At 41.2% G+C, this 27,536-nt stretch overlaps 1 protein-coding gene and 1 pseudogene across 8 annotated transcripts in view; both read left to right on the top strand.

The window, feature by feature from the left end:
* Positions 1 to 494: 494 nt before the first annotated feature.
* Positions 495 to 27,536, top strand: part of CD55 (CD55 molecule (Cromer blood group)) — a 48,556-nt gene continuing 21,514 nt past the window's right edge. For 5 of the 8 annotated variants that reach the window (XR_006295501.1, XM_043569214.1, XM_043569215.1 and 2 more), the window contains exons 1-8: positions 608 to 788; positions 1,589 to 1,780; positions 3,204 to 3,395; positions 3,758 to 3,857; positions 4,927 to 5,012; positions 11,118 to 11,306; positions 17,011 to 18,420; positions 22,596 to 22,616. Coding sequence is in view for 6 of the 8 variants with exons in the window: in XM_043569214.1 (XP_043425149.1) it covers positions 683 to 788; positions 1,589 to 1,780; positions 3,204 to 3,395; positions 3,758 to 3,857; positions 4,927 to 5,012; positions 11,118 to 11,306; positions 17,011 to 18,420; positions 22,596 to 22,616 (2,296 nt within the window). In the remaining 2 variants the exon portion in view is untranslated. Of the gene's footprint in view, positions 789 to 1,588; positions 1,781 to 3,203; positions 3,396 to 3,757; positions 3,858 to 4,926; positions 5,013 to 11,117; positions 11,307 to 17,010; positions 18,421 to 22,595; positions 23,578 to 27,536 lie in introns of those variants that run through there. The other 3 variants (XM_043569216.1, XR_006295502.1, XM_043569210.1) reach the window with 3 other exon arrangements.
* Positions 8,314 to 8,413, top strand: LOC122476678 (annotated as a pseudogene).

Here is a 27,536-nt window from a genome sequence, read left to right as displayed (position 1 = left end):
CCGCCCAAGCATAGTATGAACAATGGCCACTCCTTGCTGTGCTGCTCGACCTTTCTTGGGCCATTTCCCACTTGCAGTTTTCAGATTAGGGACTGTCCTGGGAGACCACACAACTTTTTTTTTTTTTTTTTTTTTTCCCTATTCTGGTTGGCATTTGACAGACCTCTAGTTGAAGGCACCAGGTCCCTGGGCGGGCACTCTCTCAGCCTCCAAGAGCTACCTCCGAATCCGAGGCACCTTCCTTTCCGCCTCAAGAGCGCTTACTTTCCTGGTAACCTAACTGAGATTCCTGGGGAACCAAGCCAACGCCACTCGCTTCTCCTCCGTTCCCCCCAGTTTTTTACTTGGAAGGCAGATATTTTGCAGATGGGAGCTCATCGCAGGCCCCACCCCAGCAAAGAGAAAAAGCGAGCCCCTCTCCCGGCCCCTTATCCGCCTTTCCAAGTCTGGGATCCCTGGGGGCGGGTGACGCGAGAGCCCCCGCCCTCGCCCTCGCCCTGCCCGGCACCTGGTGCAGCAAACTCCCCCACCCGTCTCTTTGCCCCACCCTTGGTGATTCAGAGCGCCAGCCCCGCCCAGGCGCTAATTTAACTCGCCCGGCGGAACCGTCGGGCGCTGCTGCTACTTACGGCTACTTGCTGGAGCCGCTTGGACTCGCTCCGGGTCCTCGTCCCCGCGCGCCATGGGTCCCGCGCGGCGGAGCGTCCCCGCAGCGCTGCGTTTCCTTGGCGGGCTGAGCGTGCCGCTGCTGCTGCTGCTGCTGCTGCTGTGTCCACCCGCCGCGCAGGGTGAGCGGGGGACCCGGGTGGGGGGGCAGCCCCCCTGGGTGAGCCCTTAGTCCGCGTGGGAGGGGCTGGATCCGTCTCCGCGGAGACCGGGAAGTCTGGGGACCCGGGGGAGGTGAGGAATGCGGGCACGGGTAATTGTGCCCGTAATCCCCTACCCTTGAGGCTCAGAGCTCCCACTAGCACGACCCCTTGGGGACCGGGAGAGGATCGCCGCTGCTAAACTGCAAGTTTTGGGGTCTTGCGGTGCCGGCCCCCAGCTCGCGTGGCTTTAGGAGTGAGGCGTGGACGGTTGAGGAAGCGCGGGCTGAGTCTGCCGAGCAGCCGAACACGGGGAACCCAAAGGGCAGGGCTCAAAGAGTGAATGCTCAGCCTCCCCCCCCCCCCCCCAAAACATCTCTTTAAGGGTGGGTGGCCAAAGAGTTGACCACTCTCACCTCTTACACAGTTGGGTGCTACACGGGACGCTACAAGTTTGCGCGTCTTCTTTGGGTAGTAACGTCCGGAGGGGGCGTCTGTCTTCATTGTGCGCTTAGCAACTGTATGCGTGTTCTAAACCACTTTACAAACAAAATAAAGAAGGGAAGGGGTTCCTTCCTTATTTTAGCACTGAATTAATTGACAAGAATGGCAGCCTAGCAAGTTCCTGGACGGAACTTGGAAGTTCAGCGCTGGATGGAACTGTTACATGTGTATCAAAAGCCCTTGCCGCTTCCCTTACTCCTCTGGGAAAAGGTGTGTTGCTGTGAGTTGAAAAGTATTAATTCCTTCAGTGCATTTTTTCTTTTTTTTTTTCTCCCTAGGTGACTGCAGCTTGCCCCCAGAGGTACCTAATGCCCACCCAACTCTGAGTGATCGTGATCTTAAGAGTTTTCCTGAAGGAACCGCAGTAACATACAAATGTAATGAAGGCTTTGTAAAAGTCCCTGGCAAGCCAGACTCCGTGATCTGTCTCGGTAACAATCAATGGTCGGAGGTGGCAGCATTTTGTAACCGTAAGTTCTTAATTTTTTTGTATGTAAGTTATGGGAATGGAATGTATCTTGTTAGCTTAATTTTATCCCTCTTCGCAGTGACTGGTAATTGATAGTTTTCAAGCATTATTAAACCCCAGGGTATAGCTGGCACTTTACCCTGCAGCTAATTGACTGTCATTACTTCCCAGAATAGGTCCTGCTTCTTCCTTAACAGGTTTGGGGTTTCTGTTGTTTTTTGTTTGTTTGTTTTGTTTTTTTGTGGGTTTTTTTTTGTTTTTGTTGTTGTTTCCCCCTAATGCTGTACCTCCTGAAATAATAGAGAAAATAAACAATAGGTACAACGTAGGAAGTAAATTATGTATGTTTGGCAATCACCTTGAGACACGTAACAGAGGTCTGTTTTCTTAAATTTCATTTTGGAAGGTAGGACTTAGCGAATACCACTCTGTGGTGGTGTTTTAAAAAGTTCTCTGTTTTTACCTCCAAATCTATCATTAGAGGCATAGTCCTGCATTAGCTTTGACATATACAAGTAAACATAAAGGTAAGACTTGGTTCCTAGCTTTGGACAACCTACAGTAATAGAAGGTACATAAATACAGGACCTGCCGCAAGTGTTTTTTGCAACCAGGTGTGAAATCAGCTTTAACTTTTTGTTTTTACGTATCCGTGATTTCAGAAGGCAGTGTGTTGAAGTAAGTAGGCCTTTGAGCATGTATCAAGTTTTAGAGTTTATAACCCTTCTACATATATTGAGTTGGGTGGGGACCCTTCCCCCCATTTTACAGCTGGAAAACAGTCCCCCAGAAGTGAGATTACTTCTTGAGATCAGCAGTTCTTTTGCGTGAGAGCCAGCGTCTGAACTTGAGCCTTTGGACTAGACATCCAATGTCCCTTCCACGATCCCGTGCTTCTCCAAATTCACAATTGCCCAGACATTTCCAGTTAATACTTTTATGTACATTATCGGCCCATCTGATCCTTGGCCTCCTGGGTTGTTAGGATTAAATGAGTTTTTACATGTGTAAGACATTTAGAAGTATTCAACAAATATTAGCTATTACTGTCACTGGTATTGTCATTGCCCAGGACATTAGCCCAGGAGTCTGGAAATCCTGGTTTTCATCTGATCTCCTCCCCATCCTCCATAGGGCAAATAAGCGTCAGTGCCAGAACTGTGCCAGCAATTTAAATGGGTTCTACCTCCTGCATTGTGGGCATAGTGATATCTACATACCCAATTTACTTCATAAGCATACGTGTGAATATGCTCGATGTGCTGTAAATGTCATAGTCATATTAATATGGTCAAATACCAAATATGTACAAAGAAGTACAGAAAAAGGCGTGATGTAAAGGATCAAATAATTCTGGATAATTAAATATAGATTATAAAACAAAGTGATGTTACCTATGTTGTTGCTTTTGTTCATACTTTCAGGTAGCTGCGATGTTCCACCCAGGCTACGTTTTGCATCGCTCAAGAGGTCTTTTAGCAAACAGAATTATTTCCCCGAGGGTTTCGTTGTGGAATACGATTGCCGTCCGGGCTACAGAAGGAACCAAACTCTGTCAGACAAACTAACTTGCCTTCAGAATTTTACGTGGTCCACGCCAGATGAATTTTGTAAAAGTGAGTATAATTTTACAGAGTATTCTCAATCACACAGTATTTGGGGAAATAGTATTTCTTCCTTCATTCATGCCAGAAGTCTACGTGTGCCTGTCATTATTTAGAATTTCTGAAAAGAACCATTAATTTTATTTTAAATTAGGCAAACTACTCATGAGATAGGAATATTAATTAACTCACACATTTCACATTTAATTAGTTTAAGGCCACCTCAGATGTAATGAGTGTATATTCTAAATATGTTATTTGAAACTTACCATATGAAAGCAGGGTATGAAACGTCTACGGATAAGAAGTGACAATGCATTTGCATAGATGTGCCTGATAATCTAATGAAACAATAAATTTGTGCTCTCTTCTAGAAAAATCCTGTCCTACTCCTGGAGATATAACACATGGTCATGTCAGTATAACAACTGACATATCATATGGTGCATCTATTTCCTTCTCGTGTGACACAGGGTACGTTTGAGCATAGTTTGTATTTATACTCTATATTTAATTAGCGTGAAAACAGGATGCAAGGTGTAAGTGTTTACATTTGTGGTCAGTGTTTTCAAGCTAGTCTCCATAAAACGAGTCCTCTGCTCAAAGATCTTTTATCATGAGCTCATCACAGTTACGTGTAATAAAACGGGGCAAGAAAAGACAATTTCTTGTAACATCAAATTCCCTCAATTGCTAGATTTCAGTACGTCTATGATTCACTAGAACGTTTTAAATGTGATTGGCGAAGGAAGAAAAACATGTTTGCACTTATAGAAATTAAGTCCTTCAATGGTTCAAAAGAAACCAGTCCTTAATTTGCCTAAATTTACCATATTTTCTTCTATATGCAAATGGCCTGTTAGAAAGTATGATGTGTTAAAGACATTTATTTCTAGTGTGAAAATACCATTCTGCCCTGAGGTCTTTTCTAAGTCCCATATGTACGGAAGAGGAACTCACTCATTGAGTATCATCAGTGTCTCAGACACTTCTGGAAACTTTATGTTCATTTTCTCATTGAATATCTGCGCATTGAATTATGATATTTTACTCCGTGTGTGTGTGTGTGTGTGTCCCTGCTCTTTAGAAAATAAAAATACCAGCATCACTTGTCTCCTGTACGAAACAGAGATGTTTGGATCATTAATATGATTAATATCAAATCTGGGGAGTACTTTGAACCCTTAAAATATGTTCTGTTATTCTGTGAACGCCTTATTGATCGTTTAGCATTCAGAAATATAAAATATCCAAACATCTGTATCACCGTAAAATGTTTCAAAACACTTTCATGTTTTCTCACACGGACTCCACCCAAATCAAAAATGTTTTGCCTGTCTCCTACCTTTTTTTCGTTTGGATATCACCTTTTTAAAAGTAAATTTTTCTTTTCCTTTGCACTGCCATGTGAACTTCGATCAGCTATTGTCTCGTCTCCATCTACGGGGATAGTAAATATTTTAAGGTCATAATTCTGGAGAATTTAAACGAAGTCAAACACGTGTGGATGAGACCTAACTTTTCTTTCCATTCATTGTTTTAGGTATAGGCTAGTAGGTTCAGCTTCTAGTTACTGTTCCCTTGCAGACCAGGCTGTGGAGTGGAGTGACCCATTGCCAAAATGCGAAGGTAAGACTGAAAAAAACCTAAGTGCTCTGGTGGTAAGGCTGAATAATCAGTGGTAAATTACGCTCTTATTTCTTTTTTAAGTTTGTTTATTTATTTTTGAGAGAGACGAAGACAGCGCAAGTGGTGGGGGTGGGGTGGGCAGAGAGAGAGGGAGAGGGAGAGGGAGAATCCCAAGCAGCTCTGTGTTGTCAGCGCAGAGTTGGATGCGGGGGTTGAACTCATGAAACTGGAAGATCATGACCTGAGCCGAAACCAAGAGTCGGTGCTTAACCAACCAAGCCACCCAGGCGCCCCTGCGTTACTTTCTCTCATTAAGAATTGGGGCGCCTAGGTGGCGCAGTTGGTTAAGCGTCCGACTTCAGCCGGGTCACGATCTCGCGGTCCGTGAATTCGAGCCCCGCGTCAGGCTCTGGGCTGATGGCTCAGAGCCTGGAACCTGTTTCCGATTCTGTGTCTCCCTCTCTCTCTGCCCCTCCCCCGTTCATGCTCTGTCTCTCTCTGTCCCAAAAATAAATAAACGTTGAAAAAAAGAATTATCCACAGTGTATATTTGTAGTACCCTTACTTTCCAATGTAGGAATTTCTTAGCTACTTTATCAGTAATGTATCTTACTTTATTAGTTATGGAGATAAAGGATTAAAAACCCAACAAACTCTAAAACACACACACACACACACACAAGCCAACAAACTGAGATATGTATTGTGCTCAGTCGTACATTATCCTACCTTTCCTTCTAACAATCAAGCAAAATAGATACAGAGTTTTTCTTCCCCCACAATTTTTAATTTTATGGATTAAAATACTTTTTATCAGAGAATCTATATGATCTGATCCTACATCCCAACATAAGTGGCAAGAGAAGGCATTTAACCCAGACTTCTGGATTCAAATCCATTATTTTTCTAAAACCCAGTGTTGCCTATCTGCCTCTTGTGGGATTATGAGCTGAGCTAATTATCAATAAATGTTTTCAAGTGTGATTTATTTTTCATCATTAGAGAAATAAGGTTATACAATATAGAAGACATATGATTTCTGCACTTGAGGATCTTACCTGCTAAAAGGGAGGTAGGGCACAGAAATAATATCATAAATACATGTATCAAGCCAAATTTATATCCACTCTAGACATAGGTCTCCTGAAAATTGAGAGGGGTAAGATCCATGGGACATACTTCTTTTTTCTTCTTAAGAAAAAATGTAGCATTTAAAAATGTAGACTTGAGGGGTACCCGAGTGGGTGCAGTTGGCTGAGTTCTGGCTCTTGACTTTGGCTCAGGTCATGATCTCACGGTTCGTGAGACTGAGCCCCACATCGGGCTGCATGCTAACAGTGCACAGCCTGCTTGGGATTCTCTCTCTGTCTCTCTCTCTGCCTTTCTCTCTGTCTGTGTCTCTGTCTCATTCTCTCTCTCTCTCTCTCTCTCTCTCTCTCTCTCTCTCTCTCTTTCAAAAATAAATAAACATTTCTTGAAAACTTTTAAAATGTAGGCTTTATTTCTCCCATCTTTGCTAAAATCATTGCTAAGTTCAAGTTTTTGGTGTTCTTAGGAGCAGGAAACTAGAATAGACGTAGCGTAATTTGTCCAGCACGTATTGATGGGCACACTGTAGGAGGCAATGTGTGGGGTCAGTTGATATGAAGACAAATAAATTGAAGCCTTGCCAGCCAAGAGCTTACAGGAGGAAGCTGATCACACCCACACCCTTCTTGCACTCACTTCACCCTCCTCTCTCTGCTACATCTTTGTCTCGTTGTTATTACTTCGAAAATTTTAGCATTACTGCCCCCCACCATCTTTCCCGTTTCCACCATCCAGCAGGGGATGTTGTGCATGACACTAGAGTAAGTTTGGACGGCAAAGAGGAACCAGACTGTATTTTTTTCCTGACACAGACAACTTGTCCAGGAGTCTGGACAAGCAGTCTCCCGGTCTGAGGCTGCGATCTTCACAAGCAACTGCTGTCAGGAACTTCACAGACATGTGGACACCAAGCACGTAACCCAGCACAGTAGAGCTTCTGCACTGCAAACACACTTTCCCTTCACGTTTGGCCGGGGCTGGGCCACAGTCCTACTCCCTGTCTGGTAACTTGAACTCCATTTTCCTCTTTGGGGTTCCTGTTTTCCTCTTTGATTGTTCTATCCATTTCGCCGTTCAGCAACCACGGACACCTGTGTCTTGCAAAAAAGGAGCCCTTTTTCCTAAAAAAAAAAACAAAAAAAAACCTGTGCCTTCAGCTATCCCTATAAAGCCCAGTTCTTTTAGGCTCTGATTCTGATTTTCCACGTGACTTAATTTTTCTGTTTGGACAATGCCAAAGGATGAAGTGGAAAATACACATTCTTAAACAGTGAGCTGCCTCACCTTAAGTACACAGCCGTGGCCTCTGGACACACCAGAGTGCTTTAATGTCAGCGTGTAGACTGAGGAAGAAAAGAAAAGGTTAAGGTCAAGATGTGTCCTTGGTTATACATCAAACTTCGGTAGTGCTTGGTCCTTTCTGAATGAAGCTTCAATGTCAGAAGGATCTGTTTTCCTATCTTTCTCCCAATGTTTTCTTTTCTTTTTTTTTTTTTTAATTTTTATTGTTTATTTATTTCTGAGAGCGAGAGAGAGAGAGAGAGAGAGAGAGACAGAGTGTGAGCAGGGGAGGTGCAGAGAGAGAGAGGGAGACACAGAATCCGAAGCAGGCTCCAGGCTCTGAGCTGACAGCTCAGAGCCCGACGTGGGGCTCAAACCCAAGGACCACAAGACCATGACCTGAGCAGAAGTCGGACGCTCAACCGACTGAGCCACCCGGGTGCCCTTCCCAGTGTTTCCTTTTTTCAGAAGTACCTTTAGTGAACTGCTATCCCCTGCAATCCTGGAATATATCTGCATAATATCTGCCATCCAAGACCCATCCCATTATCTTCACCTCCCACTTCTAATCACTAAATCGTTTTGCTTTATCTCCTTAATATACTTCCAAACCTGTGTCTTATCCTCCATCTGTATGACTTCTGTGTGGTTGATTATCCTTCATCTGGACTCTCGCAGTAAAGGCCACTCCTAACATTTTCAAGGGCCCAGAACAAATCTAAATGGAGGTTCGTGACCTAAGACCCAATCTGTCTCAAATAGGTATCCCCTTCTGTCGCTGTGAGAAGTCTCTGATGCCTGTCAATGGACCACTCGGCCCACACACCCAAGCCGTGCGCCCTGTGACCTTTTTTTCCCACTCCACTGAACTTTGGGCTGCAGATGTACACATCGACAGTATAGACCATTCTCAACAATCGGGACCATGTGATTGCTTCCACAGCATATATACTAAAATTGGGACGATACAGAGATGAGCGTGGCCCTTGCTCAAGGTTGACACACAAATTTGTGAAGTGTTCCATATTAAAAAAAAAAATAGAATACAGACCAGGAGAAGGGACCTTTCAGGCCCTGCAAAGGGTGCTGGCATAGGGAATTCTGGGCCAGTTCCTAGAGCATGATTTACAGCGGGAGTGGAGGGGGAGCTCGCAGTGAGCACGCCTTCGTGCCCTGCAGATATCCCACCCGGTAAGGAGAGGCACAGTCAGAGGAGGGCCACAGCGTGACATTTTAAAGTGTGGGAGCCAGGGGTGTCTGGGTGGCTCACTTGGTTCAGCATCCAACTTCGGCTCAGGTCATGATCTCGCGGTTTGTGAGTTTGAGCCCCACATCTGTGCTGATGGTGCAGAGCCTGCTTGGGAGTCTCTCTCTCTCTCTCTCTCTCTCTCTCTCTCTCCGCCCCTCCCCACCCCGTCTATCTCAAAATAAATAAAACTTAAAAAGAAAATAAAGTGTGGGAGCTAGGGCAAGAGTCCCCACTTGCCTGAGCTCAAAAGTGACACTGTTCACAATGGCCCCATCCTCTATTCCTGTAATATTTCATTCACACGCTACCCAGAGTGATGCATCTGAAACACAAATGTGTCTCATCTCTTCCTTCTTTTTTTTTTTTTTAATTTTTTTTTTTAACGTTTATTTATTTTTGAGACAGAGAGAGACAGAGCATGAACGGGGGAGGGGCAGAGAGAGAGGGAGACACAGAATCGGAAGCAGGCTCCAGGCTCCGAGCCATCAGCCCAGAGCCCGACGCGGGGCTCGAACTCACGGACCGTGAGATCGTGACCTGAGCTGAAGTCGGACGCTCAACCGACTGAGCCACCCAGGCGCCCCTCATCTCTTCCTTCTTAAAGCTGATCCTTGTCTCCTCGTCACTTACAACGTCCAGACTCCTTGGTGAAGCATGCAAGGCTGGCCGTGGCCTTCCTACTTGGTGCTTATGTCTTGCCCTCATGCTTCACGCTGCACCCACGCTCACGGCCTTCCCGCTTTCCTTCTGTGACTGCCTCTGCCTGGAGTGTCCTTTGGCCCCTTCAAATGCAGGACTTCGCTTTTTTTTCTTATTGAGGGTTTGCTTTGATAGTCCTTCTAGAAGTTTCTCCTGACCTTCCAGCTGGTTAACAGTCCTTCTTCTCTCTTTCCACACCACGGAACACACTTCTGCCGAAAGTCTCCCTATCTTGTGTTAAAATTAAAATCTCTTGTATTTAATTAAAGATCAAATTAAAATCTTTTTTGTCACTCTGCTTGAAGACCCAGGACTTAATGTCTTCTTTAGTTTTGCAATTCTGCTTCTAGAACAACGCCTGGTATGCATTAGGCACTCGGAAAATATCTGATCTGTACCAATGGTGATATGTGTTGTTATCAGACACCCAAGCCCAGAGCAAAGCAGACTAACTTGTTTTTGCTCCTTGCTTTGATCGATGGCCTAAAAGTAATTTATAAATTTTCTAGTATTCTCTGGTTACTTAAGGCCGCTTGATGTATACAGGTGATCACATTGCTTTCCTGATTCAAGGGAAAAAAAATAACAAACAACGTCATGGCTCTAGAGAATGTGGAACCATTGCATTGTTTTTTTAATCAGGGCAACTTCTAGAGAGAGGTCTCTTTTTATAGTATAACCAGAGAGACTCTGCTTGTATTTGTTTGACATATTCCGCTGCTCAATAAATTTACGTGAAGTAAAAGGTTGTGAGTCAATACATGCTTAAAAAAATTTATCCTAAAGGTTAAAATGTAATCCTGACATTTAAGGTATTTTGCTCTGTGAAAATGATCTATTCGTATTTCCCAAGTATGCCACTTAACTTCTTTATTTTTTTAAGACTGATTCATTTTTCAGAGACAGACAGAGCGTGAGTGGGGAAGGGGCAGAGAGGGAGACACAGAATCTGAAACAGGTTCCAGGCTCTGAGCTGTCAGCACAGAGCCCATTGCAGGGCTCAAACTCACAGACCATGAGATCATGACCTGAGCTGAAGTCTCAAAAGCTCAACCGACTGAGCCACCCGGGCACCCCGCCGCTTGACTTCTAAGCTCCTTTCATTTAGCATCATTTTTCCCTGGAATAAAGAGCAGTGCCCTCTTCTCTGCTGTCTTCGCAGAAGGGTACGTCTCAGTATTAAATTCAAGTTCCATATCCTCCTTAAAATCTCTGTCCTGCTTTTACTTCTGAACTCTGGCAGTATTTACTTTTTTCTAGCACAATTTGATCTGGAATATGTGCAGACTTTATTGTAATTTTTGCTTTACATATATGTTCTAAATCTTCTTTCTTTCTTTCTTTTTTTAATATATTTTGAGAGAGAGAGAGAGAGCAGGGAAGGGGTTTGAGACAAGGGCAGAGACAGAGAGAGAATCCCAAACAGGCTCCATGCTGTCAGAGCAGAGCCTGATGCAGAGCGAGATCCCACAGACTGTGAGATCATGACCTGAGCCAAGATCAGGAGTCAGGTGCTTAAATGCCTAAGCCAACCAGGCGCCCCTGTTCTAAATCTTATTTCTATATATTGGTCTCAAAGTTAGCATTCATGTTTTACAACATTTGCATCCAAAGCTCCAAATATATTCTCGTTACTTATATGTATTTATAAGCATCCCTTGTTGATAATGCTGAATTTAGAGAAATGGTAGATTTTTAATCCTTTAAAATAATTTAACATATCTTAGTCTTATGTAAAAATACCTTGGCAGTTTTATTAATTTAAAATATGTTGGAATTTTTTAAAGAAATTGTTTGTCCAGAACCACAAGAAATTAGCAACGGAACCATTCAAAATCCACGGAAAACCTATGTGTATCAACAGTCTGTAAAATATCAGTGTAATCAAGGCTTTACCCTGATCGGAGAGAACTCTATTTATTGTATTGTCAAAGATGACCGAGGAGAATGGAGTGGCCTGCCCCCTGAATGCAAAGGTAATCAGTTTGCATAGTTATGTTTTTGTTTTATTTTTACCTTTAGGACTATATGTGGGCTACAGAGATTCCATGAACCCCCTGAGAAATGAATGTACGATGTTGTACGTGTGCATATCTGCATTTTTCTGGGGGACACAGTTTTTTATCAGATCCTCAGAAGAGTCTATGGGTTCCAAGAAAGAAAGAGCCACTGATATGGAGAACATACGATAATGTATAAATAAATACATACATATACACACACAGCATATACAAATACACACGTGTGCACACACACACACACACACACACACCGTAATGTCTCATGCTATAGTGAATTAGCTTAAGTTTGCTACTTCTTAACATACTACTTTCAATGAGTTAATATTAATACAAAGGTCCGTAGGGTGGCTTATTTTATTCAGTTAGGAGGGAAAGTTAGATAGTTAGACTATCTAGGATCTAGATAGTAGTCCCAGTAGGCGGTATTTGTTTTATCAATGTCATGTTTGAATGCCGGTATAACTCAAGCAAATGCTACTTTTATAATTATACTTGGAATTGCATTGGCATGGATTTTTAAATATCAGTGTTTGTGAAAAGTAGGTTTGTGTTATAAATGGTGTACATTAACAGAGCAGTAATATTAAAACCATGAAGACTAGTATAAAATGAGAAGTAAACCCTCAGAAGTGACCGCTGTTCACAAATTTTCGTGTTCGATTCTAGAAAATAAACATACATACGCATATATTTTTTACAACATTTATTTTTTTAATCATAGCTGTTGTATGGATGTATCATTTATTTAACCTGTGGAGGGGAATTTAATTTTTGATTCTAGTTTGCTTTGTAAATTATTATGACAAAAGATGCTGCAAGGAATATTATACATCTGGAATTGCACGTGTGGGCAAGTACATTTTGTACAATAAATTCCTTGCAGTGTAATTACTGAAGCAAAGGTATACGCATTTGAACTTTTGATAGATGTTATCAACACTGTTTCCAAAGAAAATGTAGCAATTTACTTCCCTACCCATATCGCGTCATTGTGCTGGTTCTCTACACAGTTAATGAGCATGGTTATTATGATGTGGAGATGAGACAATATAAGCAGTGACCATTTCATTTTATTGTTTGAGTTAATTTAATTATGGGTGAGGTTTGATATGTGGTTTTTTTCCCCCTTAATCTATTTGACACATGTCATGGTTACTTTACCCTGCTTTATTAAATCATCAGTTATTTAGAGCTTACAACTCTAGGATAGTGCCCAAGTAGGCCATGGTAGGCTAATGTTTCTATTACCATAACTGCCAAATCTGGATCCATTTTTTTAATTCATATTTTTTAAATTCATTTTTATTTTTTGAGAGAGAGAGAGAGAGAGAAAGAGAGCAGGGGAGGGGCAGAAAGAGAGAGAGGAGGAGAGAGAATCCCAAGCAGGCTCCACACCAAGAGCACAGAGCCTGATGCGGGGCTCGAACTCATGAACCGTGAGATCATGACCTGAGCTGAAATTCGAGAGATGGCCACTTAACCGATTGAGCCACCTAGACGCCCCCTTTTAAGTCATATTTTTAAAGGCATAAGATACAAGTCCTGGGAACAAGGAGGACTGCATGAACTCGAATTCCTGGAGGTGGCGAGTGAAGGCAAGATGTTCTGAGGTACACCTGGGCTGGGGATTCGTCGCAACTCACATAAAAAAACCACTGCCAGGAAAGAGAGAAGTGGGCAAAGCTTTTATTTATTTATTTTTAAATTATTTTTTAATGTTTACTTATTTTTGAGAGAGAGAGAGAGAGACCAAGCATGAGCAGGGAAAGGGCAAAGAGAGAGGGAGGCACAGAATCCGAAGCAGGCTTCGGGCTCTGAGGTGTCAGCCCAGCGTGGCTTGAACCTACAAACCGCAAGATCATGACCTGAGCCCAAGTTGAATGCTTAACCGACTGAGCTACGCAGGTGCCCCAAGAAATGGGCAAAGCTTTTAATGGTTCTGGTGGGTTAGGAAAATACATGGAAAATTGAGGTCCTCACATGCAGTGCTGGTTTCTCCAAAAGGTCATTTGCTGATTTCTGGGCTGCAGGGGAGACTGGGGTGTTAGACCCAGAGCTTCCAAAGTACAAAATGAAATTCCTCAGATCTTAATGGTATTTGAGCAATGAATACCTGTCTGAGGAAGAAGCTTGGATCAAGCACACAGCCAGTCTTCCCCTTAAGATGTTTGTGACCATTTTGAAGCTGTGTGGGGAAGGAGGCTGGATTGTTGGGCTGGGGACTCTGAAGGACAGACCTGGGATCCCCCACAGTTTCCCAGCGATGAGGAAACAAAGATCTTCCAGGTTGTCCAGGAAAAGCCCACAGGGGCCATCCCCAAGGATCGGAGGCATTGGTAGAATAGACTGAGCCTTACTGAGGCTGAGACCCATCTCAGTTCCTCATGGGCTGAGGAGGTGATCACCTCCATTACCAGTCTGCCTATCAGAAAAGGGGACCTGTCTTTGGAAGATCATAGCTTCTGAATGTTTTAGATACAAATGTCTATAACACAATAAAAAAGTTATTAGGCATGGTGAGAAGCAAGAAATTATAACCAAACCAGGGAGAAATAAATCCAGATAAAGGAGATCCAGATAATTGAGTTAGCAGGCAAGGACTTTAAAATAAGTGATTAATATGTTTAAGGTATTAAAGGAAAAGATAGAGAATTTCAACAAAGAACTGGAATCTGTAAAAATGGAGTAGACTTTCTACAGCTGAAAAATACAAAATCCGAAACGAAGAGCATGATAGATAGGTTTCACAGTGATTTGGACACAGCAGGAAACAGTGTTAGGAACAGGAAGGAAGATTCATTAATAATGCCCAGAAGCACAAAGAGGGGGGGAAATGTAAATTAAAGATACAACTTTAGGAGATATTTGAGACATGTGAAACTGTTCTAACCTAAGTTAGCTAAGGAGGAGAGACAGAGAAGGAGATAAATAGGAATAGAAATATTCAGAGAAATGACACACTGTTCCAAAACTGATGAAATACATCAACATATTGCAAAAGTTCTCCGGACTCTAAACAGAATAAAAATAAAACCATTTCCAGGCATCTCATAGCAAAAGTTTTGGAAACTTAAAATAATGATAAAAGTACCAAGAGACAAAGAGACACATTATCTTCAAAGGAGCGACAACTGATCACGGACTTCTCGGCAAAAATTATGGAAACCAAAGACAACAAGAAGAAATCCTTCAAGTAAAGGAGAACTGCTCACCCTGGGCTCTTTCCCTGGTGAATACATCCTTTAAGACTGAAAGCAAAACGGGTATGTTCTCCTATGAAAACCAAGGGAACTTGTCTCCAGCAGACCAGACCTGCACCGAATGACACGGTAAAACTAGTCCTTCAAGCAGAATGAAAATAATCCCAAGTAAAACAGGAAAATGCAAAAGGAAATGAAGAACGCTACCAAGATTATATACATGACCATGGACTCTACAAAACAGTGGACGTAGTGCCTCCTGGGATGTGACTTCTCTGTCAAATACAAATGTGTAATAGCAAGTGAGCAAAAGACAGAAGGAGGTAAATTAAATTCAGATGTTACAAGGTTCTGGCAATACTAAAAAAGTGGTAAAGATGTTAATTTGCATAATTGACCTCTAGTCTAATACATGCCATGCTCTCTAGGGCCATCCTGAAAATAATAGCAACAGAATGTAGAAATCATAAGCTAATAAGGGAATGTTAATGAATAGTTCGTCCAAAAGGAAACAAGAGAGGAAGAGAAACATAAAATAGATGGGTGGAATGGCAAACTAAGAGTCAGGTGTTTGATATAAACCCAACTGTATCAGTAATTATACTAAGTGTAATTTAAGATTGCCAGACCGGATTTAAAAAACAAAAAACAAAAAACTGTCTGCTTTACAAGAGACCCAATTTAATGATAAGAACACTGAATGGTCAGACATAAAAGATGGAAAAATATACTTTGCAAACAATTACCAAAAATAAATAAATAAATAAAAACAGCTCATGCAATTCTATTAGTATTAAGGCATACGTAAGGTAAGAGAGTACATAATGACAGAGGGGGTCAGTTCAACAGGAATCTATCACAATCTACGATCTACGAACACTTGAAAAAAAGCTTCAATCCACACATTGTTAAAAATGGTCAGAAAGAAAAATAGACAAATCCATGATTATAGTTTGAGAATTCTACATACCTGTTTCAATAGCTGATAGAACAAGCCACCAAAAGGAATATAGAAGCAACAGGTAAACTTTAAAAAACTGATATATTTTCATATAAGCGTATTTCATTCAGTGCTCTTAAGAGCACGGAACCCTGAAAAACTCTTTTTTTTCAAGGGTGCATGGAACATTGACCGTATTCTGGGCTCTAAATCACAGTATATCGCAGCAGACTGAAATAATTCGGAGCGTGCTTTCTGATGGTGAGGGAATTAAACTAGACACCAAATAACAAAGAGGTAACTGGAGAAGCACTTTCCAGGAAACTTAAGCTCCACTAGCCCCTAAGCCCCCTGGGTCAAAAATGAGAACTAACATGGTGGAACAAAGGATAAATTTTACATGTGAGCATCTTAGAGGAAAAACCCACGTAAAAGCTTTACTTACACTAAGAGCACCGTCTATCATTTGTTGAGTGCCTAAGTACTGTGCCACTGGCTAGGTATTTGATGTGCCTTATCCTTTCTCCAGTGTCATTTGAGGTAGATACAGGAAGCAGAAGTAAAGGACACACAACTTGTGAGTGCATGTTGCAAAATGTCTGTTGGAACTGGCACTATGCTAAAATGTGTTGCTTCAGGGACAAGAACTGTGGGGAATAACTTACCTCAATTATACCTCTCCTTCCTTACAATAATGTCATAAAATCTGCTTTGTTTTTATCTTCATTGCACACATGAGAACACCGAAGCTTAGCAGAATTAGAGAACTTGACCACAGTTTCTAGTGTGTGGTGAAATGCGTTGCCCTACTCGGCACTGCCTTAGGAAGGAATTTGCAAGCCACGCGAAGTCAAAAAGGCACCGAAGACCTAAAATTGTGCCAAGTTTTTAGATTTGTGATTCTCGTAATAGGATCTTAACGGAAGCTGCAAATTCAGATATTTGTTACCTGACCTAAAATCCAAGGAGGAACTAAATTAGGATATGTAAAGTTGGTAGCCAGCACAAGAGGAAAAAGTTATTTTATTCAGGTTGACTTTATTATGTGAAAAAAGAAGTAAAGCAAAGACGTTTCCGAGGTCGCTAACATGCCAGAAAGCATTGGAAAAAGGAACTATGTTGTGATTATCTCTGTCTGTCCAGTGTTGTTCTTTGGTCTTGGCATAAGCAAAGGAAGACATTTTGTGAGAGAAAACATCTCAATTTGGGGTGTGTCCCAGGCTGAGATTACTACCAACTCTGACTTTGGTTTCCTTTCTTTACACAGAAAACAGTTTACGAACCTCAGTACTCCTTTGGTGTAAACCCACTTTAACTGGCTGTGGGTATCATTTATATCAGAGCAAAACCAATGTGGCATTTCAGGTCCTTGGGAAATTCACAATAAGACTTGCTTTCCTAAATGTCAAATTTAGGTGTTTTTAGGGAGAAAGGGAGAAGTCACAGAGCAAGCAGTTGGTTCCTAAATCTTAACTTGACAGCAGTATTTAGCTAATTTTTGTACAATTCTCTTCCGCAGAAAATTCCCAGATTTCTAAGGACATGCCAACAGTTCAGAAGCCTTCAATGGCAAGTGTTCCAAGTACGAAAGTCCCATCAGCTCCTCAGAAAACCACCACAGTGAATGTTCCAGGTACTAAAGCCCCATCACCTCCTCATAAAGCCACCACAGTGAATGTTCCAGCTACTGAAGCCCCATCAACTCCTCACAAACCCACCACAGTGAATGTTCCAGGTACTGGAGCCCCATCAACTTCTCAGACACCCACCACCACAAATGTTCCAGGTACCAGAGTCCCATCAGCTCCTCAGAAACCCACCACCATAAATGCTCCAGCTGCAAAGGCCCCATCAATTCCTCAGAAATTCAACACAGTAAATGTTTCAGCTACAGAAGTCCTTTTACCTCCTCAGAAATCCAACACAACAAATGCCTCAGCTACAAAGTCCCCCTCAACTCCTCAGAAACCTGACACAATAAATTCTTCAGCTATAGAAGCCCTACCAACTCCTCAGAAACCCAGCATAGTAAATGTTTCAGCTACAAAGGCCCCATCAACTTCTCAGAAACCCAACACAATAAATATTTCAGCTACAAAGCTCCCATCGACTCCTCAGAAACCTGACACATTAAATTCTTCAGCTACAGAAACCCTACCAACTTCTCAAAATCCCAGCACAGTAAATGTTTCAGCTACAAAGGCCCCATCAACTTCTCAGAAACCCAACACAATAAGTTCTTCAGCTATGGAAGCCCTACCAACTCCTCAGAAACCCAACACAATAAATATTTCAGCTACAAAGCTCCCATCGACTCCTCAGAAACCTGACACGTTAAATTCTTCAGCTACAGAAACCCTACCAACTTCTCAAAATCCCAGCACAGTAAATGTTTCAGCTACAAAGGCCCCATCAACTCCTCACAAACCCAACACAATAAGTTCCTCAGCTACTAGAGCCCTACCAACTCCTGAGAAACCTACCACTGTAAATGTTCCAGGTACAAAAGCCCTACCAACTCCTCAGAAATCCACCAAAATAAATTCTTCAACTACAAAGTCCCAACCAACTCCTCAGAAACCTACCACAGCAAATGATTCAGCCACAGCCAAAAAATTCCCTGTATCAAATGCTGTACCTACAGAGACCCCACCGGCAGCCCAGAAGCCCATCGTGGCAAATGCGTCTGCTACACAGGCCATACCAGCAACCCGTAGATCCACCACAGCAAAAATTTCATTTACACAGAGTGTTCCAGCAACACAAAAGTCCACCGCTGTCCATGCCCCAGTGACTAAGGGTTTCCATACGACAAAAAGATTGACCTCTGCTCATATTACAGCAAAACAGACTTCAGCTGTTGTTCCCAGGGCAACCACGCACTTTCGCTCAACAAGCTCGCATAAAGGAAGAGGAACTCCTTCTTCAGGTTAGTTAAGACTGTTCAGGTTTTCCTGAGTATGGATCTCATGTGGTACGGTGGAAGGAGTTTTTCATGCTAGCGCTCTTGACTTTCTTCAGAGGCAGATTTGGAGTATGCTAGGGCAAGTTGTTTAAAAAGACACATTTTACAATAACATGGAAAAAGATTGTGGCTCCATAAAAACAATGCGAAATTAAGATTGGTGAAGAAATTCTGTTTTCCATGTTAGCTTTAGGGAGTCGTTGACTTCTTCAAGACCCTTCTGAGAACCAAACATGTACCATCCTTAAGGTTGATTTCTGGGTCTGGTTGATTGATAGAGGTCCATCCCTTAAGCATGCTAAAGGGTGTTCCAGATTCCCTAGGGTTGGTAAAGCATCTCAACAGTGTCTTCTAAGTAAGGGAAAACACAGAATTCTTTGAAGTAGTCTATGTTAACACAAGGCTCTTTAAATGACAGTTTTTATAAAAGTGGAGTAAAATAGGCTGTAGACTTCAGAAATACCTGTTGAGTGAACCAATGAAACCCTTCTTACTAGTTACTGCTGCTTCAGGCTACTGGGATGTCCTTTTGTCTCATAACTTGTCTAACATGTAGCCAAAATTTTTATGGACGTTCTTGTCCGTATGAGAGATGTCTATTTTTTTTCGGTTCCTTCGAAAATCTCAATAGGACTGTGAGCCAAGAGATAATTTTTTTTTTAATTTTTTTTTCAACGTTTATTTATTTTTGGGACAGAGAGAGACAGAGCATGAACGGGGGAGGGGCAGAGAGAGAGGGAGACACAGAATCTGAAACAGGCTCCAGGCTCCGAGCCATCAGCCCAGAGCCTGACGCGGGGCTCGAACTCACGGACCGCGAGATCGTGACCTGGCTGAAGTCGGACGCTTAACCGACTGCGCCACCCAGGCGCCCCGATAATTTTTAAAAAATTGTTGTAAATTTTTGTTTGAACAAATACACACACACACACACACACACACACACTGCATAAAATACCCATGTGTGGCTCAATAACTTTTCTAAAGCAAATATTTGTGTAACTACCACAAACGTCAAGAAATAAAATCGTAGAAGTCCCTCAGATTTGCCCCCTCCCTTTCCAGATGCTCTGTTGATCCTGAACTCCATCCACTGACTTATCCAGCCAGGAGGCCCCTGGCATTCTGCCCCTTACACCACATGGCCAGGGATTTCCTTCCCGGCAAACACACAAACCGCGTTCCAGGCAGTTCTTCTCCCTCTTTTGGTCTTGACCAATTTCTGCCTGTCTTCCTGTGCCCTCTGGTGCCATCAAATCACCGTCATTATGTTCTTGCATATTTTGTTCAGGTTTTATAACTGCTATGATGAGGTCTATTTTGCCATCACCCCAGACGATTTTTAAGAGCTGAAAACATTACAGATATCATTGTTGAAATTTCCTTTGTATATTTCTTGATTCCATTAGGTAAAAAGCCAAATACAGGCAAATACACAGAATCTTAACCCATTCCTACCTGCTTTGAGTCATTCCTCAATGGCATCAAATAACTGTTTTTTCAAAGACAGTTATACACATTGTGACCATATTTTTGTAACAATTTCAAACATTTCACAGTTGTTATCTTGAAGTCTTTCTTGCCATTACCTGGGTATTTTTAAGAATTTGAACGTTGCAGACACTGTTCTGTGTCACCATTTCTGTCTCCCTCAAGGCAATTACTGCCTTGAGGTCTGTGTGTAAGCATCCTATCTACGTTTTAATTCTCGTGTTGTATGTGTATTTCCATTAGTGGTACATGATATTGTTTTGTATGTTTTTATAATTTATGTAAGCAGTATGGCATATATTTCATCATCTAACTTGACTTTTGGTACTCAATATCGGTTTTATAGCTTACATTGACACCTTTATATTTAGTTTGTTACTTTCAACACTTGTAGGAGGTTATTTGACGTCTTCAACCTAAATGGTTTAGGTTGAATACATCCAATTTTTCGTAGAGCATGGAAAAGAGAAATGTTTCACTTTATTTTTAATTAAAAAAAATTGAACATTTGTTTATTTTTGAGAGAGAAACAGAGCATGAGCAGGGGAGGGGCAGAGAGAGAGGGAGACACAGAATCCAAAGCAGGCTCCAGGCTCTGAGCTGTCAGCACAGAGACCAATACGGGGCTCAAACCCTCTAACTGAGAGATCATCACCTGAGCTGACGTTGGACACTTAACCGACTAAGCCACCCAGGTGTCCCTTAAATTTTTTTTTTAAAGTTTTTTATTTATTTTGAGAGAAAGAGAGAGCATGAGCAGGGCAGGGATAGACAGAGGGAGAGAGAGAATCCCCAGCAGGCTCCGCACGGCACGCAGCCCAAAGCAGGACTCTATCCCACGACCTGAGCCAAAATCAAGAGTCAGACACTTAACCAACGGAGCCATCCAGGTGCCCCATAAGTTCCACTTAAAAAAATTTTTTTTTAATTTTTTAATTTATTTATTTTTTTAATTTTTTTTTCAACGTTTTTTATTTATTTTTGGGACAGAGAGAGACAGAGCATGAACAGGGGAGGGGCAGAGAGAGAGGGAGACACAGAATCGGAAACAGGCTCCAGGCTCCGAGCCATCAGCCCAGAGCCTGACGTGGGGCTCGAACTCACAGACCGCGAGATCGTGACCTGGCTGAAGTCGGACGCTTAACCAACTGCGCCACCCAGGCGCCCCTTTTTTATTTATTTTTGAGACAGAGAGAGACAGAGCATGAGCAGGGGAGGGAGGGAGACAGGAGACACAGAATCCGAAGCAGACTCCAGGCTCTGAGCTGTCAGCACAGAGCCCGACGTGGGGCAAGAGCTCAGGAACCACAAGATCACGACCTGAGCTGAAGTCAGACGCTTAACCGACTGAGCCACCCAGGTGCCCCATAAGTTTCACTTTATATAAATTTGTTATAGAGATAACTTTGTTGAAATATTTCTTTCTGCCAAAAAAAAATACAAGATAATTTAAGAAACTTAAACTAAACCTGAAAAAAATAAATTAAACCTAAGTCAAACATTGTGATAAAAATACAACCAATATTTGGGGTCAATTTTCTCTCTTTTAAGTAATTAACTTACTCTTTTTTTTTTTTAAATTTTAACGTTTATTTATTTTTGAGACAGAGAGAGACAGAGCATGAATGGGGGAGGGTCAGAGAGAGAGGAAGACACAGAATCTGAAACAGGCTCCAGGCTCTGAGCAGTCAGCACAGAGCCTGATGCGGGGCTTAAACTCACGGACCGCGAGATCATGACCTGAGCCGAAGTCGGACGCTTAACCGACTGAGCCACCCAGGCGCCCCATTAACTTACTCTTTAAATATCATCTACCACTTTTTGCTCATATGGAAAAAGAAAGTAGCTGCCGTCACTTAACTGGGTACTTAACGATTACAGCATGTACCATGCACTTTCCATTTCTGGACACGAGTCCTTATAACAAGCTTGCAAAATAAGTCTTTTTAGCTTCGTTTTATAGATGGTGCATTCAAGGCACAGAGATTAATTTGTAGGATTCAGACCGTGCCTAGTACTAGGGAGAAAATTGTGGAGGGGGGGGGTATACACCTGTTTGCCAGCTCTCAGTCCTGTGCTTTTTCTGGTGTGTAATATTGCCTGTTCTCAGTGGTCCCGTGAGTAAATTTGTTCACTACTTAAGAGAGCAGAACATTACTATAAATATATTTACTTGAAAGTAAAGTTTACTTCATTGCCTTCACTTGCCTCATTCACAGTCATTGAAAGGTATAAAAACTAAGGTGCTATGGTAATTTGAGTTTTGATAGAGTCTGCTGAAAGAGACTTCAGTTTCTGATAGTTTCTCGGTCAGAGGATTGGATTGCAGTTTACTATTTAAGCTTTCAAACTCGCTTCTTGCCATCAAGTCCCAAATTATATGGTGTTTGTTGCAGTATTCTTAGTCATGTGTCATATTTACAGTGTTGACTCTGCTGAATAGATACGCACTGTGGTATATGTCATTTGATTAAGTTAATACATAACTGTTTCATAAATTTACTTACAATTATTTCTTTTAGTTACGAAAATCTGAGTTACTTTTGAACTTTGGAGTGCATTTTGTTGATAAATAAAATTGCTAGGAAATCATTGACTTTATTTTTTTTGTAATTCTTTTGTTTTTGTTTTTTTTTTTCCTTCTTCAGATGCTAACATCGCTGCAATTGGTAAGTTTGGTTCTTCGGCAGTTAAAAGAAATTGTCGTCACTGTGGGATGTACAATCCATATTCCTGGAAGAGAATCTTGTCTTTTAAGTGTCTTAGGAATACTATTAAAATGCAGTGTTTAAGGGTATCGAAGAGAAAACAGGTAAATCCATTTTATCGACGTATTTGGTGGACACCATTAGGTACTCGGTATGTTCCTAAGTATTCCCAACCGTGTTCTTGTTCCAAGGTAGTTTTAGGGCAACTTCAAATCATGTGGCCAGTCAGTCAGGTATTATTGAATGCTTATTGTCTCAATGCATCGTCAAGCTAGGGGCCAAAGAACAACAAAGAAGAGGCAGGTACCAATACAGTTTTTAAGCCTCTAGTATTCTACAAGTAATCATAAACGACTCCTTGACTGTTTCTAGACTCCTGTCCCATTCCAGAGACAGCAGAGTACCTTTGGTTATATCCTCTTCCATTTCCCTGCCCTGTCAGTGATGTAAAGCAAAGTTAGCTTTAAAAAATATCCCGTTGGTGTAGACCTAAGGACCTACTGTGTCGCCATTTATTCTAGTTTTTGTTCGTTCTTTTTTGTTGTTCTTAAATATATTATCTGATGTTATACCTTTTAACAAGAAGATTAATAACTCCTAACGAAGATGGTAAAAGAAAGGTTTGCTCAAAAGCAGTACAGCTAAGTTGGCATATTAATCATACCCACTAGAAGGTATACTCTTATAAAGAAAGTATTTCAAAATTATGTCCTTACAAGCCAAAGTCTCCTATCTATATATGCATTAGTGAGACAAGGGGCTAAAGCTGAATGCAGGTATTTATTATTATTATTTATAGTTCTTTTATATTTTGAATGAACCTCCCCTCAGCCAAAGTATTTATCTTGAGAGATTTGAACAGTTGGAATTCACTTTGTCTGTTTGACATTTTAAATAGAAATAAATGTATTCTAAATGAAAATCTCACGATTTCATGCTTTAATGTTAAGAACGGTGAGTCTAACGGGTGGGCTTTTTCTCAGCTGCCCAGTAGCATCGGATGTAGGTCTGAAGTGCTTATTTTCTCTGACATTCTTGAACTGTGGACTGTGCGATCTTCCAGAGACTTTCTCTCGGGGGTAGTTGTAATCCCAACTTGTGCTCAAAACTAAAGAGGAGCTCTTCCCTTCTTAAAGAAGATCTGCAGTGCTCGTTCTCTTTGGGATCCTAGCTTTGTAAAATATAAACCTAAACATTATCCTTATTTCTTCAAAGTGTTCTGTGAATCGGGCCGCTTTTCTCATTCTGTTTGTTGTTTATATTTGTGCGTTGTTTTTATTTGCGTGTAACAGACACTCATTTTCCCTTAGTCTCAGGTGTACAATACAGCGATCCCGCAAGTGTATACGTTATGCTTGCTCAGCACTCGTGTAGCCAATCTTTTTTTTTTTTTTTTCCATTATTGCCTTCTCTCCCTCAAGGAACAGTTCAGACATTTCCCCCCACTAATCGTCTCCCTGTGACCTTTTACTACCACAAATATAATGCAAATCTATTTATATACTGCATTTATATCTTTATACATAAGAAAGTAAGATTTGTTTCAGCCTCTTGGGATGATACTACACCCCACTGAGAATACATGCTCTTCATAGTTGTATTTTGTTTTCGCTCTTGTTTCTGGTTTTGTTTTTTCTGCCAACATTGTATAGAAGGAGACAGGCTTGGGCTTCGGAGTCAGGCAGACCTTGGTTTGAATCCTGGTTTGTTTTGGTTTGTTTAATTTAGTAATTATTCAGCCCCAGTGATTGAGCTTAATCTGAGTCCCGGTTTTCTCTTTTTATGATCCCTATTTAAAGTCTTTGAAGCCGAATGAGATAGTAGGATATGAAAACTCCCAGCACGGTGTTCAACATTGAATAAATAGTAGCTTAAAGAAGTCCTAGAATGCAGTCACTGTTTTTTTCCCAAGATGGTGTTCTGACAGTTTTAGCAACTCCCTCTGGCCACACCAAAGAATAAGAACAGTCCTTTATTTTTAAAAAAAATTTTTTTTTCAATGTTTATTTATTTTTGGGACAGAGAGAGACAGAGCATGAACGGGGGAGGGGCAGAGAGAGAGAGAGACACAGAATCGGAAACAGGCTCCAGGCTCTGAACCATCAGCCCAGAGCCTGACGCGGGGCTCGAACTCACGGACCGCGAGATCGTGACCTGGCTGAAGTCGGACGCTTAACCGACTGCGCCACCCAGGCGCCCCAAGAACAGTCCTTTATTAAAGTAATATTTGCGTGTTGGCTGTGTGGCAAGTCCTGTCGTGAGATTCTTATATGTATTATTTTATTTACTTCTCAAAACATCTTACAGTGTCTCTATGTCCCATTTTTTTTTTAGCGGAAAGAACTGTTTTTGCAAGACTTGTAACTTACCCGAGGTCACACAGCTCTTAGGTGCTTCAATGGAGGCTTGACTTGTTTCTCCAGCACTAGGTACTCAAAAGGATAGAAAGATTCTTCTCCTATACAAAAACCTGCACAACTCAAATTTGAAAATTAATGTGGTCTTGGTTCTTTACTTTTTTCCCCCGTCATTGCTGAAATCCCATATTGTGACATTCATAAATTTCTCATGGTGGTGAACAGGTCCGCTGAAGGAATATTTAAGAAAAAATTAGAGACTACTCAGTGAAATACCTAAAATGCTTTTTCTGTATCCTTTAATATCACATGCTTATTCATTTATGCTTTATACATATCCGCCTGCATATGGCATATGTTATAGACTAGCCCAAGTGGACGTGTATTTCCAAGACTCGTGAATCATCAGCAGTAATTTGGAAGGCATCGGATGCTGTGATACGAGGTCTTTGGTGTGTGCTATTACCCATCTCTGTGTATGACAAACTTAAATCCCGTTATAAAAAATGACTTCAATTGTCTATAAATTACTCAGAGTTAAGAAGTCAGGTGGCATAATTATAGCATTTTTCCTTGATCTTCTTAGGCTGGCAAGAGAAGTGTGAACGTCTCCCACTTAAAAAGTACGGAGGCACAGAAAAGCCATTGATGGTAGCAAAACCCTGACAGGGTCCCATGGATGTTGCTGAGGAAACAGTGTTGAATTCTGGTTTCTCAATCTGGAAATGAAAATTTAAGGTTTAATCAAGCACATTCTTTTTCCACCAAAAAAAAAAAAAAATCTCTTTCTGTTGTGACTTCACTTGTCTGCAGACGTCAGTTCCTTTATTCTGTTTTGTTAAATAGGATTAGAAGGCAGAACAACCCATTCACAACTTTTTAAGTTTTTTTTTTATAGCATCTGGACTACATTTCCACTTTATTAACAATATAAGTGAGACCTTTTGAAGTGAGGAGACAAATTCACATTTCTTCAGAAAAAGCATCACTAAATTAACATCAGATCTTGTATGTGGAATCTGACTTGGGTTCTTCAGGAATGGAGAAGGCACCCCATCTGATACAAATTGGGCTTGAATAACTTCAGGTATCTTTACTGAGAATACTAGAAACAGTTCAAATCATGACCAGAGCCTGGGGTTAGAAATACGTTTTTCTACAGTAATAAACCGATCACCTCACTGTTTTTTGGTCTCCGTTTTCTATTATGTAAAAAGAAGGTCCATCATTCAGCGTAATTTAATAAATATTTACTAAACACTTCCTACTATTTGCCAAGTACCGCACTAGTTATTGGAGTAACGGGATACAAGGTGGCAAACTGCTTTGCGATGTTTTAAACACGAAGTATCATTCTATACAATGAGGACCATTGCTAAAACACTCTTTTTACTTGGCAGAAACCCATTTTGTAAAATTCTATAATTTTCCTACCTAAAAACTCTTCAGTTCATGACTAAGAATGTGGCTGTCATAATCATAATCTCATTGCCTCATTTATCCCAAGTGGTAAGTCTTAACACCCTGGGGTGGTTTTCTGTAGATACCAAGTGAATTTTGAGAACGTAACTATTGCCTTTTACCTTAAAGTTTTCTTTGCTTATAATTTGGAGGGTAATACTCTTATTATTTACTAAAGAATCATTTATGTAGAATCCTGTTTCTCCTATTTCTGTATTTTATTCTAGTCCCCTGTGAAAACATGAGTCTCCACACACATTGTTCTAGAGTTACATGCGTTGATCAGTGTTCTAAGAGTAAGATTTTAGTTCTGTCGTCCAGATACTCTGGATCACTTTAAAATTTTCTAGCTTCATTTATCATTCAAATTGAAAATGGGATGGTTTTTCAACAATTGAAAATGGCAGAGGTTAATGGGGAGTGATGGAGGGAAAAGAAACCCCAAATTTTTGAGGAGCCATGATAGATTTTATGAATATAGTCTTTCCACGCTAATGATGTGGTAGAGAATCAGTTAAAGAAATTGATTGGGTAAAATACTATAAAAACTTACCTGTGGTAGAAATAGCTGTTTTGTTAAATCATGTATCGATATGACAGTGCGATTGTGTGACATCTGTAGTTTGCTGATTTGGAACCGATTTGTGATTTGGCCACATTTAACCTCACTCAGTTGCTTTCCTTTTGTTATCTGTAGTTTCCTATGCAATACAGATCTAAATAATAGATTTCAAGGACCCTAGAGGGTGAAGTAGGGAGAAAAAGGGAGACCAAGAATGGCATAGACAAAGGGCAGATGGGTGGGTTTTGAGAAGAAAGATTATGTGTAAAAATCAAACTAAAAAGTATTGTTGACCAATTTATTTGACCAATTGTTCTATCGTTCAACTCAAAATAGTGCATTTAATCCTAAAAGTAAATGTTAGCTTTCCTAACTGAAATTTTATCTACAAAAGACTAAACACTGGAGGGCATATTCTGTAAGCAAAGTAAATATGTTGTACCCCCCCCCCTGCACAGGTGATCTTACCTTTCCTGTGATGGAGAAAGGCCTACATCTCTT

This window comes from Prionailurus bengalensis, chromosome E4, assembly GCF_016509475.1.
Source record: "Prionailurus bengalensis isolate Pbe53 chromosome E4, Fcat_Pben_1.1_paternal_pri, whole genome shotgun sequence".
Lineage (NCBI taxonomy): Eukaryota > Metazoa > Chordata > Mammalia > Carnivora > Felidae > Prionailurus > Prionailurus bengalensis.
This window is presented reverse-complemented; position numbering and strand designations above follow the sequence as displayed.